The sequence below is a fragment of the Rhinoderma darwinii genome, chromosome 6, assembly GCF_050947455.1.
Source record: "Rhinoderma darwinii isolate aRhiDar2 chromosome 6, aRhiDar2.hap1, whole genome shotgun sequence".
Taxonomy (NCBI): Eukaryota; Metazoa; Chordata; class Amphibia; order Anura; family Rhinodermatidae; genus Rhinoderma; species Rhinoderma darwinii.
Genome location: NC_134692.1, coordinates 4,381,003 through 4,398,646, shown reverse-complemented (window position 1 = coordinate 4,398,646; position 17,644 = coordinate 4,381,003). Strand labels below are relative to the sequence as shown.

At 33.6% G+C, this 17,644-nt stretch overlaps 1 protein-coding gene across 2 annotated transcripts in view; it reads left to right on the top strand.

Moving 5' to 3' along the window:
- Positions 1-17,644, top strand: part of GLI2 (GLI family zinc finger 2) — a 192,321-nt gene that overhangs the window by 137,140 nt on the left and 37,537 nt on the right. For both annotated transcript variants that reach the window (XM_075829056.1, XM_075829055.1), the window contains exons 4-5: positions 8,117-8,316; positions 11,663-11,854. In XM_075829056.1, the coding sequence (XP_075685171.1) occupies positions 8,117-8,316; positions 11,663-11,854 (392 nt within the window). The remainder of the gene's footprint in view (positions 1-8,116; positions 8,317-11,662; positions 11,855-17,644) is intronic.

Below are 17,644 nucleotides of genomic sequence, written 5' to 3'. Positions count from 1 at the left end.
CTTGTATATAGTGATATGGAGCATGCTGGTATAACCTGGGTATCTTCTGTATATAATTATATATGTACAGCTGGTATAAGTTATACATCTTCCTGTATATAGTGATATGGAGCATGCTGGTATAACCTGGGTATCTTCTGTATATAATTATATATGTACAGCTGGTATAAGTTATACATCTTCTTGTATATAGTGATATGGAGCATGCTGGTATAACCTGGGTATCTTCTGTATATAATTATATATGTACAGCTGGTATAAGTTATACATCATCTTGTATATAGTGATATGGAGCATGCTGGTATAACCTGGGCATCTTCTGTATATAATTATATATGTACAGCTGGTATAAGTTATACATCTTCTTGTATATAGTGATATGGAGCATGCTGGTATAACCTGGGTATCTTCTGTATATAATTATATGTGTACAGCTGGTATAAGTTATACATCTTCTTGTATATAGTGATATGGAGCATGCTGGTATAACTTGGGTATCTTCTGTATATAATTATATATGTACAGCTGGTATAAGTTATACATCTTCTTGTATATAGTGATATGGAGCATGCTGGTATAACCTGGGTATCTTCTGTATATAATTATATATGTACAGCTGGTATAAGTTATACATCTTCCTGTATATAGTGATATGGAGCATGCTGGTATAACCTGGGTATCTTCTGTATATAATTATATATGTACAGCTGGTATAAGTTATACATATTCTTGTATATAGTGATATGGAGCATGCTGGTATAACCTGGGTATCTCCTGTATATAATTATATATGTACCGCTGGTATAAGTTATACATCTTCTTGTATATAGTGATATGGAGCATGCTGGTATAACCTGGGTATCTTCTGTATATAATTATATATGTACCGCTGGTATAAGTTATACATCTTCTTGTATATAGTGATATGGAGCATGCTGGTATAACCTGGGTATCTTCTGTATATAATTATATATGTACAGCTGGTATAAGTTATACATCTTCCTGTATATAGTGATATGGAGCATGCTGGTATAACCTGGTTATCTTCTGTATATAATTATATATGTACAGCTGGTATAAGTTACACATCTTCCTGTATATAGTGATATGGAGCATGCTGGTATAACCTGAGTATCTTCTGTATATAATTATATATGTACAGCTGGTATAAGTTATACATCTTCTTGTATATAATGATATGGAGCATGCTGGTATAACCTGGGTATCTTCTGTATATAATTATATATGTACAGCTGGTATAACCTGGGTATCTTCTGTATATAATTATATATGTACAGCTGGTATAAGTTATACATCTTCCTGTATATAATGATATGGAGCATGCTGGTATAACCCGGGTATCTCCTGTATATAATTATATATGTACAGCTGGTATAAGTTATACATCTTCTTGTATATAGTGATATGGAGCATGCTGGTATAACCTGGGTATCTTCTGTATATAATTATATATGTACAGCTGGTATAAGTTATACATCTTCTTGTATATAGTGATATGGAGCATGCTGGTATAACCTGGGTATCTTCTGTATATAATTATATATGTACAGCTGGTATAAGTTATACATCTTCTTGTATATAGTGATATGGAGCATGCTGGTATAACCTGGGTATCTTCTGTATATAATTATATATGTACAGCTGGTATAAGTTATACATCTTCTTGTATATAGTGATATGGAGCATGCTGATATAACCTGGGTATCTTCTGTATATAATTATATATGTACAGCTGGTATAAGTTATACATCTTCTTGTATATAGTGATATGGAGCATGCTGGTATAACCTGGGTATCTTCTGTATATAATTATATATGTACAGCTGGTATAAGTTATACATCTTCCTGTATATAGTGATATGGAGCATGCTGCTATAACCTGGGTATCTCCTGTATATAATTATATATGTACTGCTGGTATAAGTTATACATCTTCTTGTATATAGTGATATGGAGCATGCTTGTATAACCTGGTTATCTTCTGTATATAATTATATATGTACAGCTGGTATAAGTTACACATCTTCCTGTATATAGTGATATGGAGCATGCTGGTATAACCTGGGTATCTTCTGTATATAATTATATGTGTACAGCTGGTATAAGTTATACTTCTTCTTGTATATAGTGATATGGTGCATGCTGGTATAAACTGGGTATCTTCTGTATATAATTATATATGTACCGCTGGTATAAGTTATACATCTTCTTGTATATAGTGATATGGAGCATGCTGGTATAACCTGGGTATCTTCTGTATATAATTATATATGTACAGCTGGTATAAGTTATACATCTTCCTGTATATAGTGATATGGAGCATGCTGGTATAACCTGGTTATCTTCTGTATATAATTATATATGTACAGCTGGTATAAGTTACACATCTTCCTGTATATAGTGATATGGAGCATGCTGGTATAACCTGAGTATCTTCTGTATATAATTATATATGTACAGCTGGTATAAGTTATACATCTTCTTGTATATAATGATATGGAGCATGCTGGTATAACCTGGGTATCTTCTGTATATAATTATATATGTACAGCTGGTATAACCTGGGTATCTTCTGTATATAATTATATATGTACAGCTGGTATAAGTTATACATCTTCCTGTATATAATGATATGGAGCATGCTGGTATAACCCGGGTATCTCCTGTATATAATTATATATGTACAGCTGGTATAAGTTATACATCTTCTTGTATATAGTGATATGGAGCATGCTGGTATAACCTGGGTATCTTCTGTATATAATTATATATGTACAGCTGGTATAAGTTATACATCTTCTTGTATATAGTGATATGGAGCATGCTGGTATAACCTGGGTATCTTCTGTATATAATTATATATGTACAGCTGGTATAAGTTATACATCTTCTTGTATACAGTGATATGGAGCATGCTGGTATAACCTGGGTATCTTCTGTATATAATTATATATGTACAGCTGGTATAAGTTATACATCTTCCTGTATATAGTGATATGGAGCATGCTGCTATAACCTGGGTATCTCCTGTATATAATTATATATGTACTGCTGGTATAAGTTATACATCTTCTTGTATATAGTGATATGGAGCATGCTTGTATAACCTGGTTATCTTCTGTATATAATTATATATGTACAGCTGGTATAAGTTACACATCTTCCTGTATATAGTGATATGGAGCATGCTGGTATAACCTGGGTATCTTCTGTATATAATTATATGTGTACAGCTGGTATAAGTTATACTTCTTCTTGTATATAGTGATATGGTGCATGCTGGTATAAACTGGGTATCTCCTGTATATAATTATATATGTACAGCTGGTATAAGTTATACATCTTCTTGTATATAGTGATATGGAGCACGCTGGTATAACCTGGGTATCTTCTGTATATAATTATATATGTACAGCTGCTATAAGTTATACATCTTCCTGTATATAGTGATATGGAGCATGCTGGTATAACCTGGGCATCTTCTGTATATAATTATATATGTACAGCTGGTATAAGTTATACATCTTCCTGTATATAGTGATATGGAGCATGCTGGTATAACCTGGGTATCTTCTGTATATAATTATAGATGTACAGCTGGTATAAGTTATACATCTTCTTGTATATAGTGATATGGAGCTTGCTGGCATAACCTGGGTATCTCCTGTATATAATTATATATGTATAGCTGGTATAAGTTATACATCTTCTTGTATATAGTGATATGGAGCATGCTGGTGTAACCTGGGTATCTTCTGTATATAATTATATATGTACAGCTGGTATAACCTGGGTATCTTCTGTATATAATTATATATGTACAGCTGGTATAAGTTATACATCTTCTTGTATATAGTGATATGGAGCATGCTGGTATAACCCGGGTATCTTCTGTATAGAATTATATATGTATAGCTGGTATAAGTTATACATCTTCTTGTATATAGCGATATGGAGCATGCTGGTATAACCTGGGTATCTTCTGTTTATAATTATATATGTACAGCTGGTATATGTTATACATCTTCCTGTATATAGTGATATGGAGCATGCTGGTATAACCTGGGCATCTTCTGTATATAATTATATATGTACAGCTGGTATAAGTTATACATCTTCCTGTATATAGTGATATGGGGCATGCTGGTATAACCTGTGTATCTTCTGTATATAATTATATATGTACAGCTGGTATAAGTTATATATCTTCTTGTATATAGTGATATGGAGCATGCTGGTATAACCTGGGTATCTTCTGTATATAATTATATATGTACAGCTGGTATAAGTTATACATCTTCTTGTATATAGTGATATGGAGCATGCTGGTATAACCCGGGTATCTCCTGTATATAATTATATATGCATAGTTGGTATAAGTTATACAACTTCTTGTATATAATGATATGGAGCATGCTGGTATAACCTGAGCATCTTCTGTATATAATTATATATGTACAGCTGGTATAAGTTATACATCTTCCTGTATATAGTGATATGGAGCATGTGGGTATAACCTGGGTATCTTCTGTATATAATTATATATGTACAGCTGGTATAAGTTATACATCTTCTTGTATATAGTGATATGGAGCATGCTGGTATAACCTGGGTATCCTCTGTATATAATTATATATGTACATCTGGTATAAGTTATACATCTTCCTGTATATAGTGATATGGAGCATGTGGGTATAACCTGGGTATCTTCTGTATATAATTATATATGTACGGCTGGTATAAGTTATACATCTTCCTGTATATAATGATATGGAGCATGCTGGTATAACCTGGGTATCTTCTGTATATAATTATATATGTACAGCTGGTATAAGTTATACATCTTCCTGTATATAGTGATATGGAGGATGCTGGTATAACCTGGGTATCTTCTGTATATAATTATATATGTACAGCTGGTATAAGTTATACATCTTCCTGTATATAGTGATATGGAGCATGCTGGTATAACCTGGGTATCTTCTGTATATAATTATATATGTACAGCTGGTATAAGTTATACATCTTCCTGTATATAGTGATATGGAGCATGCTGGTATAACCTGGGTATATTCTGTATATAATTATATATGTACAGCTGGTATAAGTTATACATCTTCTTGTATATAGTGATATGGAGCATGCTGGTATATCCTGGGTATCTTCTGTATATAATTATATATGTACAGCTGGTATAAGTTACACATCTTCCTGTATATAGTGATATGGAGCATGCTGGTATAACCTGGGTATCTTCTGTATATAATTATATGTGTACAGCTGGTATAAGTTATACTTCTTCTTGTATATAGTGATATGGAGCATGCTGGTATAACTCGGGTATCTTCTGTATAGAATTATATATGTATAGCTGGTATAAGTTATACATCTTCTTGTATATAGCGATATGGAGCATGCTGGTATAACCTGGGTATCTTCTGTTTATAATTATATATGTACAGCTGGTATAAGTTATACATCTTCCTGTATATAGTGATATGGAGCATGCTGGTATAACCTGGGTATCTTCTGTATATAATTATATATGAACAGCTGGTATAAGTTATACATCTTCTTGTATATAGTGATATGGAGCATGCTGGTATAACCTGGGTATCTTCTGTATATAATTATATATGTACAGCTGGTATAACCTGGGTATCTTCTGTATATAATTATATATGTACAGCTGGTATAAGTTATACATCTTCTTGTATATAGTGATATGGAGCATGCTGGTATAACCCGGGTATCTTCTGTATAGAATTATATATGTATAGCTGGTATAAGTTATACATCTTCTTGTATATAGCGATATGGAGCATGCTGGTATAACCTGGGTATCTTCTGTTTATAATTATATATGTATAGCTAGTATATGTTATACATCTTCCTGTATATAGTGATATGGAGCATGCTGGTATAACCTGGGTATCTTCTGTATATAATTATATATGTACGGCTGGTATAAGTTATACATCTTCTTGTATATAGAGATATGGAGCATGCTGGTATAACCTGGGTATCTTCTGTATATAATTATATATGTACGGCTGGTATAAGTTATACATCTTCTTGTATACAGTGATATGGAGCATGCTGGTATAACCTGGGTATCTTCTGTTTATAATTATATATGTATAGCTGGTATATGTTATACATCTTCCTGTATATAGTGATATGGAGCATGCTGGTATAACCTGGGTATCTTCTGTATATAATTATATATGTACGGCTGGTATAAGTTATACATCTTCTTGTATATAGCGATATGGAGCATGCTGGTATAACCTGGGTATCTTCTGTATATAATTATATATGTATAGCTGGTATATGTTATACATCTTCCTGTATATAGTGATATGGAGCATGCTGGTATAACCTGGGTATCTTCTGTATATAATTATATATGTATAGCTGGTATATGTTATACATCTTCCTGTATATAGTGATATGGAGCATGCTGGTATAACCTGGGTATCTTCTGTATATAATTATATATGTACGACTGGTATAAGTTATACATCTTCTTGTATATAGAGATATGGAGCATGCTGGTATAACCTGGGTATCTTCTGTATATAATTATATATGTACAGCTGGTATAAGTTATACATCTTCCTGTATATAGTGATATGGAGCATGCTGGTATAACCTGGGTATCTTCTGTATATAATTATATATGTACCGCTGGTATAAGTTATACATCTTCCTGTATATAGTGATATAGAGCATGCTGGTATAACCTGGGTATCTTCTGTATATAATGATATATGTACAGCTGGTATAACCTGGGTATCTTCTGTATATAATTATATATGTACAGCTGGTATAAGTTATACATCTTCCTGTATATAGTGATATGGAGCATGCTGGTATAACCTGGGTATCTTCTGTATATAATTATATAGGTACAGCTGGTATAAGTTATACATCTTGTATATAGTGATATGGAGCATGCTGGTATAACCTGAGCATCTCCTGTATATAATTATATATGTACGGCTGGTATAAGTTATACATCTTCTTGTATATAGAGATATGGAGCATGCTGGTATAACCTGGGTATCTTCTGTATATAATTATATATGTACGGCTGGTATAAGTTATACATCTTCTTGTATACAGTGATATGGAGCATGCTGGTATAACCTGGGTATCTTCTGTATATAATTATATATGTGCAGCTAGTATAAGTTATAGATCTTCTTGTATATAGCGATATGGAGCATGCTGGTATAACCTGGGTATCTTCTGTATATAATTATATATGTATAGCTGGTATATGTTATACATCTTCCTGTATATAGTGATATGGAGCATGCTGGTATATCCTGGGTATCTCCTGTATATAATTATATATGTACGGCTGGTATAAGTTATACATCTTCTTGTATATAGAGATATGGAGCATGCTGGTATAACCTGGGTATCTTCTGTATATAATTATATATGTACAGCTGGTATAAGTTATACATCTTCCTGTATATAGTGATATGGAGCATGCTGGTATAACCTGGGTATCTTCTGTATATAATTATATATGTACAGCTGGTATAAGTTATACATCTTCCTGTATATAGTGATATGGAGCATGCTGGTATAACCTGGGTATCTTCTGTATATAATTATATATGTACGACTGGTATAAGTTATACATCTTCTTGTATATAGAGATATGGAGCATGCTGGTATAACCTGGGTATCTTCTGTATATAATTATATATGTACAGCTGGTATAAGTTATACATCTTCCTGTATATAGTGATATGGAGCATGCTGGTATAACCTGGGTATCTTCTGTATATAATGATATATGTACAGCTGGTATAAGTTATACATCTTCTTGTATATAGTGATATGGAGCATGCTGGTATAACCTGGGTATCTTCTGTATATAATTATATATGTACAGCTGGTATAAGTTATACATCTTCCTGTATATAGTGATATGGAGCATGCTGGTATAACCTGGGTATCTTCTGTATATAATGATATATGTACAGCTGGTATAACCTGGGTATCTTCTTCTGAGTAAAGAGTGGGCTGTAAATCCCTATAGTTTGCTGATAACATGATGTTCTTCTTTCCACAGTCCTCCAGGCCTCAGCGGCAGTCCTGTCATCTCTGACATCTCCCTTATCCGCCTGTCTCCTCACCCGGTTGGCACCACCACAGATCTTAACCACGCTCATCACTATATGAGCCCGCACATGGAGCATTACCTGAGGTCTGTCCACGGAAGCCCCACCCTGTCCATGATCTCCGCCGCCAGGGGGCTCAGTCCAGCTGAAGGTGGGTAAATCAATATGTGGAATATTTATAAAATACAATCATTAAATATGGAGAATTCTTAGATTTCATGAACTAACATACTTGTTTTTTGGTTTTATATAACTTAACTAAAACTTTCTAATAAACTTTGTGTTTCAATTCCTCTCCATTTTTAAGATCCCTGCTTGTTGTCCATGTATAAAAAATAGTCTGTTTACATCCAGAAGCTTAAAAAAAACCTGCCCTGACCTAATACATCTCACAGCAGTGGGTTTGAGACATTTGCATCCAGTCTATATAATTCTCTAAGATAAACAGCCTGGACTTTAGACTGATACATTTACCTTCGCTGATACAGTGTAACAAACTTTAAGGACAGGAGTGAGATTAGTTCTGCTTTTTTTTTCGTAGGTCACATAGGATTGTATAGACTGGATACAATTGTGACAAACATACAGCTGTGAGAAGTATTACGTTTTTGAAAGTTTTTAGCCTGTGGTTTAAAATAGTGTTCCTATTCACTGACAACAAGCAAGCATCATAAAAATGGTGAGGAATTGAAACACAATTTATATTAAAAAAAAATTGCAGAACTTTTCATCACAACGATTCCGTTTTATTTCCATAAAACTGGACGAACCCTTTGTATAGTTAAGCTGCAGAATTGGCAGCGGGACGTGGATCTCTTATTACACATCTGGCGCTGGATGATCACATTTTCTTATTCGATCTCCGTCTTAATCCAGGTCTGTCAAAGGCTGAATGAAGGGAAAGGTTCTTCTAAGCCCTGAAAATGCTGGGTGTGTTGTCACATTGTGCAGGAATCCACACACCTCGCCCGGCCCCCCGTTACTCAGGGGGGGGGGGGTACACACTCCGTTAGTCAAATGTTCTTAAGATCTATTCACAGACAGCTGAGGACTTCTCCCCTCATCGTCCTCTTCTTGTCACCGGTCTCTTCCCGCTACGGCTGCAGCCACGTCTGTCGTTTACCGTCATCCGACCCATGAATTGTTAGTAACGGAGACAATTATCTCCCACGATGAACAGTTTTGGCCCCGGGATCCAATGGTCAACGCTGTGTGGAGAACTGCGGACCAGGCACCCCTGTTCTCGCGCCAATAGAATATGTGAACAGAGGTTGGTTTAGTGCGACAACCCCTTTAAGCTTAATTTACAGAACACTGGACAATCCCTTGAAGACTTCTTTATATTTCTGGTCACTTTCTTGCGGGAAAATATTTTTTTCCCCAAAATGCAATACTGGTGCTGTTTTATGGCAGCCTGTATCCTATCCATGAACTACTGAGCAGAGGAGCAATAGGACAGTGGCCGCAGCGCATCAATGGGGAATGAGAACTTAATAACATTGTAACATTGGTGTCCTAATATAATTGTTAGATCGGTTATAAAGTAACGCGCCAGTGTGACGTGCGCGGCCTCCGCAGGGCGACTTCTACTTATTATAGATGTGAGGAAAGACATTAAAGTCATGGCTGAAACCTGAGAGTTTGTTAAACGTTCCCACTTCCGGCCCGCGGTCTCGCAAAAACGTATTTCAGGGGTTGAGAGTTGGGATCGGCCGCCCGTTTCCCAGCAGGTTTCATCATCATCGACGAGGCTCCGTCCATGTTCTCAGCCTTGAACATTTTCTCCCTGAATGGATTTGGACAGGGGGTGACACTATTTATTTTCCCTCTGGGTTCCCGCTTCCCCCTCTCCGCGCTGCGGGTGGAGTTTTGAGGATTTGCAGCTGTGAGAATTTCTATAATTGGCTCTGGCAAAGTGCAGGGATTCAGGGAGCCAGACGCCGAGACTCGCTGCGTCCGACACATCTCCAGATCCATGTGCGTCTCCTCAGCGTCACGGAGAGTGGATCCGACATTAATGGGGGGTGGAGGCGGCGCAGTCCGGGGCGTTCACACGCAGCGTATCCGTCTGCCGGACCCTACTCCTACCCCATAATAAATGCTTCAGGGTTTTCTATAATGTAACCAGTTGGATGATAACATTTGCTACTTTTTGTTTCCTTTTTGTGATGTTTTTCACATTTCAGTATTTTACGTTATTCACAATAGCGTCGCCTTTTATGCGATCACTTAGCGTATCCCACTGACTCCACGTGCCACGTGCTGTGCCCTATATTCATCTGCTGGAATCCATATTCTAAGGGGATTAATCACTCGCATTCAGCGCTTTTTAGTCCGGTTAAAATAAAATAAAAAATTTGAAATTGTTTTATTTCATTTAATTTTTTTAACATTATATTCCGTGGAGTGAAAATTCTCAACCGTTTTTGGCCGCCTGCACACGCGTTTTTAATGGTGTTTTTTTTTCTGGCGTTTTTATTTAGTGCCATTTTTACATGCATTTTTCCTGACTTTTTTAAAGTACTATAGAGAAGCCCTTCAAGAGATACAAAAATGTCCATGACCTCAAGAACACAGCAAAAATGGCACAAATAGAACGCTATGTATGTCGTCTTTCTTATATTTTACCACACACTGTAATCTAACATCAGGTCGCCGTGTTTTTGGGAAAAAAAATGCGAAAAACACCACCGGAAACAAGTCTAAATATTGCGTGTGAAATCGGATTTCCATAAAGTTCCCAAACTATTTCAAACTATGGAAAAAGTTAAAAAAAGAAATAAATGCACCTTTGTATCTCCCGAGTGTCGCACCTTCCAGATGTTGTATCTTGTTTGTTACTTAATTGTATTTTTACTTTTTATAAAAAAAAAAAAAAAGAAGACGACGATTTGTATCACGATAATGTTCTGGAAACCACAGATACTAAGGGGTCTAATAAAAATGCATTTTTTCGCATTATATTTGATTGATATTATTATTATACCATTTACTATATTATAAAGTACAATATTATTAGTATTAAAGATATAACGGTTATATAAAGGAGGTTTTTATAGTACTTTTTATTCTTTTCCTTGTACATACTGTATAGCCAGTTGAACGGCCCTCCAGACTTTAGTATGCTCTTAGGTTCAGTATTTCCTATAGGTTCCACATGTAGCATTGCAACGTTTCGGACTTCAGAGTCCTTCATCAGGCTGTAGGAAGCACTGGATCACTATAAAGTGGAGCTCTGAGTTGAGTAAATGGGGGAGGGGGAGGGTTAGGGGGACGTAACTGTAAATGTCAAGTCCTGATTAGGAAAATCATCTAAAAATAGCCTCAGAGCAGCATTTCTGGGATGAAAATTGGGATATTATCCAGTGTCCTGAGGCCCTTGTCTGGCAGGACAAACACCCCCAATCTCCACTCATTGATTTCCCTTAGTGTTTCCAAATGAGGCAGCGAGAACTGGAAGAGTCACCTGGTAACCCTGCTCTCCTCTCCCCTCACAGCCGCCCACGAGCACCTAAAGGAAAGGGGCATCTTTGGCATCGGACCCCCACCACCTGGCATCAACCCTGCAGATTACTACCACCAGATGACGCTGCTGGCCAGACACCCCAGTCCCTATGGAGAGCTCTTATTACAGACTGGAGGTGCGGGAAGTGCAGGTCACCTTCATGACTACCTGACGCCTATGGATGGTAAGTCCTTGTGTGGTGGAGCAACCGGTGATAGATAGATAGATAGATAGATAGATAGATAGATAGATAGATAGATAGATAGATAGATAGATAGATAGATAGATAGATAGATAGATAGATATGAGATAGATAGATAGATAGATAGATAGATAGATAGATATGAGATAGATAGATAGATAGATATGAGATAGATAGATAGATAGATAGATAGATATGAGATAGATAGATAGATAGATAGATAGATAGATAGATAGATAGATAGATAGATAGATAGATAGATAGATAGATAGATATGAGATAGATAGATAGATATGAGATAGATAGATAGATAGATAGATAGATAGATAGATAGATAGATAGATAGATAGATAGATAGATAGATAGATAGATAGATAGATAGATAGATAGATAGATATGAGATAGATAGATAGATAGATAGATAGATAGATAGATAGATAGATAGATAGATAGATAGATAGATATGAGATAGATAGATAGATATGAGATAGATAGATAGATATGAGATAGATAGATAGATAGATATGAGATAGATAGATAGATAGATAGATAGATAGATAGATAGATAGATAGATAGATAGATAGATAGATAGATAGATAGATAGATAGATAGATAGATAGATAGATAGATATGAGATAGATAGATAGATAGATAGATAGATAGATAGATAGATAGATAGATAGATAGATATGAGATAGATAGATATGAGATAGATAGATATGAGATAGATAGATATGAGATAGATAGATAGATATGAGATAGATAGATAGATAGATAGATAGATAGATAGATAGATAGATAGATAGATAGATAGATATGAGATAGATAGATAGATAGATATGAGATAGATAGATAGATATGAGATAGATAGATAGATAGATATGAGATAGATAGATAGATAGATAGATAGATAGATAGATAGATATTAGATAGATAGATAGATATGAGATAGATAGATAGATAGATAGATAGATAGATAGATAGATAGATAGATAGATAGATAGATAGATAGATAGATAGATAGATAGATAGATAGATAGATATGAGATAGATAGATAGATATGAGATAGATAGATAGATAGATAGATAGATAGATAGATAGATAGATAGATAGATAGATAGATAGATAGATAGATAGATAGATAGATAGATAGATAGATAGATATGAGATAGATAGATAGATATGAGATAGATAGATAGATAGATATGAGATAGATAGATAGATATGAGATAGATAGATAGATATGAGATAGATAGATAGATATGAGATAGATAGATAGATATGAGATAGATAGATAGATAGATATGAGATAGATAGATAGATATGAGATAGATAGATAGATATGAGATAGATAGATAGATAGATAGATAGATAGATATGAGATAGATAGATAGATATGAGATAGATAGATAGATATGAGATAGATAGATAGATAGATAGATAGATAGATAGATAGATAGATAGATAGATAGATAGATAGATAGATAGATAGATAGATAGATAGATAGATAGATATGAGATAGATAGATATGAGATAGATAGATATGAGATAGATAGATAGATATGAGATAGATAGATAGATAGATATGAGATAGATAGATAGATAGATATGAGATAGATAGATAGATAGATAGATAGATAGATAGATAGATAGATAGATAGATAGATAGATAGATAGATAGATAGATAGATAGATAGATATGAGATAGATAGATAGATATGAGATAGATAGATAGATATGAGATAGATAGATAGATAGATATGAGATAGATAGATAGATAGATATGAGATAGATAGATAGATAGATATGAGATAGATAGATAGATATGAGATAGATAGATAGATATGAGATAGATAGATAGATATGAGATAGATAGATAGATATGAGATAGATAGATAGATATGAGATAGATAGATAGATAGATAGATAGATAGATAGATAGATAGATAGATAGATAGATAGATAGATAGATAGATAGATAGATAGATAGATAGATAGATAGATATGAGATAGATAGATATGAGATAGATAGATATGAGATAGATAGATATGAGATAGATAGATAGATATGAGATAGATAGATAGATAGATAGATAGATAGATAGATAGATAGATAGATAGATAGATAGATAGATAGATAGATAGATAGATAGATAGATAGATAGATAGATAGATATGAGATAGATAGATATGAGATAGATAGATAGATAGATATGAGATAGATAGATAGATAGATATGAGATAGATAGATAGATATGAGATAGATAGATAGATAGATAGATAGATAGATAGATAGATAGATAGATAGATAGATATTGATCATGGCTGGAGATCTTGGTGTATTGTATATGACCCCTGTGGTTTATATTGTCGTTGTGGGTGTGGCCTGTATATTCCGTATCCTGCGCTATTTCACATATTTTCTCTATTGATTGCTGCACAGATCATGTTTCTGTATTGAATAATGGTAAATCCCGAGACGTTCTCAGGTTCCAGGTAGCTGCAGCTTTCATCACTTACAGCCTGCCATCACCTCTTAACCCTTCACCCACCTGGCATCTCTGCAGAAAGGTTCTTACACAGCAGGGATTCACATTGCTGTAGTAATACATAGCGCCCCCTAATGGTAAAGTACTGTAATGAGCAGGCTATGGCATATGCGCTATATATCATATCAGGAGGGGGATGAAATACATGACTGATGCTAACTGTGCGTCCACTTCATCACTCTAAGGCCAAATTCAGACGAACATGGGGAAACTCAGACGTGAAAAACTTGACTTTTTCACGTCCAAGGTGCCCCCGTGCGGGTTCTGTTTTCACGGATCCCCATAGACTTGAGTTTATGGAGGGATCTGTGAAAACACGGTCCGTGTGAAGCCGTTGTTTTTAACTCTACGTTCATCTGAATTCGGCCTAAAATAGCGTTCACTAACGTATGATATAATCTGCTAACATATGGTAAATATAACATACCGTATCATACCCTAACATACTGTTACATACAGAAATGTACATTATCATATGGTATCATACAGTGACATAGTAATATATAGTATCATACGGTGACATAGTAATATATAGTATCATACGGTGACATAGTAATATATAGTATCATACGGTGACATAGTAATATATAGTATCATACAGTGACATAGTAATATATAGTATCATACAGTGACATAGTAATATATAGTATCATGCGGTGACATAGTAATATATAGTATCATACAGTGACATAGTAATATATAGTATCATACAGTGACATAGTAATATATAGTATCATACAGTGACATAGTAATATATAGTATCATACGGTGACATAGTAATATATAGTATCATACGGTAATATATAGTATCATACGGTGACATAGTAATATATAGTATCATACAGTGACATAGTAATATATAGTATCATACGGTAACATAGTAATATATAGTATCATACAGTGACATAGTAATATATAGTATCATACAGTGACATAGTAATATATAGTATCATACAGTGACATAGTAATATATAGTATCATACAGTGACATAGTAATATATAGTATCATACGGTGACATAGTAATATATAGTATCATACAGTGACATAGTAATATACAGTATCATACAGTGACATAGTAATATATAGTATCATACAGTGACATAGTAATATATAGTATCATACGGTGACATAGTAATATATAGTATCATACAGTGACATAGTAATATACAGTATCATACAGTGACATAGTAATATATAGTATCATACGGTGACGTAGTAATATATAGTATCATACGGTGACATAGTAATATATAGTATCATACGGTGACATAGTAATATATAGTATCATACGGTGACATAGTAATATATAGTATCATACAGTGACATAGTAATATACAGTATCATATACAGTGACATAGTAATATATAGTATCATACAGTGACATAGTAATATATAGTATCATACGGTGACATAGTAATATATAGTATCATACAGTGACATAGTAATATATAGTATCATACGGTGACATAGTAATATATAGTATCATACAGTGACATAGTAATATATAGTATCATACGGTAATATATAGTATCATACGGTGACATAGTAATATATAGTATCATACTGTGACATAGTAATATATAGTATCATACGGTGACATAGTAATATATAGTATCATACAGTGACATAGTAATATATAGTATCATACGGTGACATAGTAATATATAGTATCATACAGTGACATAGTAATATATAGTATCATACGGTAATATATAGTATCATACGGTGACATAGTAATATATAGTATCATACAGTGACATAGTAATATATAGTATCATACAGTGACATAGTAATATATAGTATCATAGGGTGACATAGTAATATATAGTATCATACGGTGACATAGTAATATATAGTATCATACGGTGACATAGTAATATACAGTATCATAGGGTGACATAGTAATATATAGTATCATACGGTGACATAGTAATATATAGTATCATACAGTGACATAGTAATATACAGTATCATAGGGTGACATAGTAATATATAGTATCATACAGTGACATAGTAATATACAGTATCATACGGTAATATATAGTATCATACGGTGACATAGTAATATATAGTATCATACGGTGACATAGTAATATATAGTATCATACGGTGACATAGTAATATATAGTATCATACGGTAATATATAGTATCATACGGTGACATAGTAATATATAGTATCATACGGTGACATAGTAATATATAGTATCATACGGTGACATAGTAATATATAGTATCATACAGTGACATAGTAATATATAGTATCATACGGTGACATAGTAATATATAGTATCATACAGTGACATAGTAATATATAGTATCATACGGTAATATATAGTATCATACGGTGACATAGTAATATATAGTATCATACAGTGACATAGTAATATATAGTATCATACAGTGACATAGTAATATATAGTATCATACAGTGACATAGTAATATATAGTATCATACAGTGACATAGTAATATATAGTATCATACAGTGACATAGTAATATATAGTATCATACGGTGACATAGTAATATATAGTATCATACGGTGACATAGTAATATATAGTATCATACGGTGACATAGTAATATATAGTATCATACGGTGACATAGTAATATATAGTATCATACGGTGACATAGTAATATATAGTATCATACGGTGACATAGTAATATATAGTATCATACGGTGACATAGTAATATACAGTATCATGCGGTGACATAGTAATATATAGTATCATACAGTGACATAGTAATATACAGTATCATACAGTGACATAGTAATATATAGTATCATACAGTGACATAGTAATATATAGTATCATAGGGTGACATAGTAATATATAGTATCATACGGTGACATAGTAATATATAGTATCATACGGTGACATAGTAATATACAGTATCATAGGGTGACATAGTAATATATAGTATCATACGGTGACATAGTAATATATAGTATCATACAGTGACATAGTAATATACAGTATCATAGGGTGACATAGTAATATATAGTATCATACAGTGACATAGTTATATACAGTATCATACGGTAATATATAGTATCATACGGTGACATAGTAATATATAGTATCATACGGTGACATAGTAATATATAGTATCATACGGTGACATAGTAATATATAGTATCATACGGTAATATATAGTATCATACGGTGACATAGTAATATATAGTATCATACGGTGACATAGTAATATATAGTAT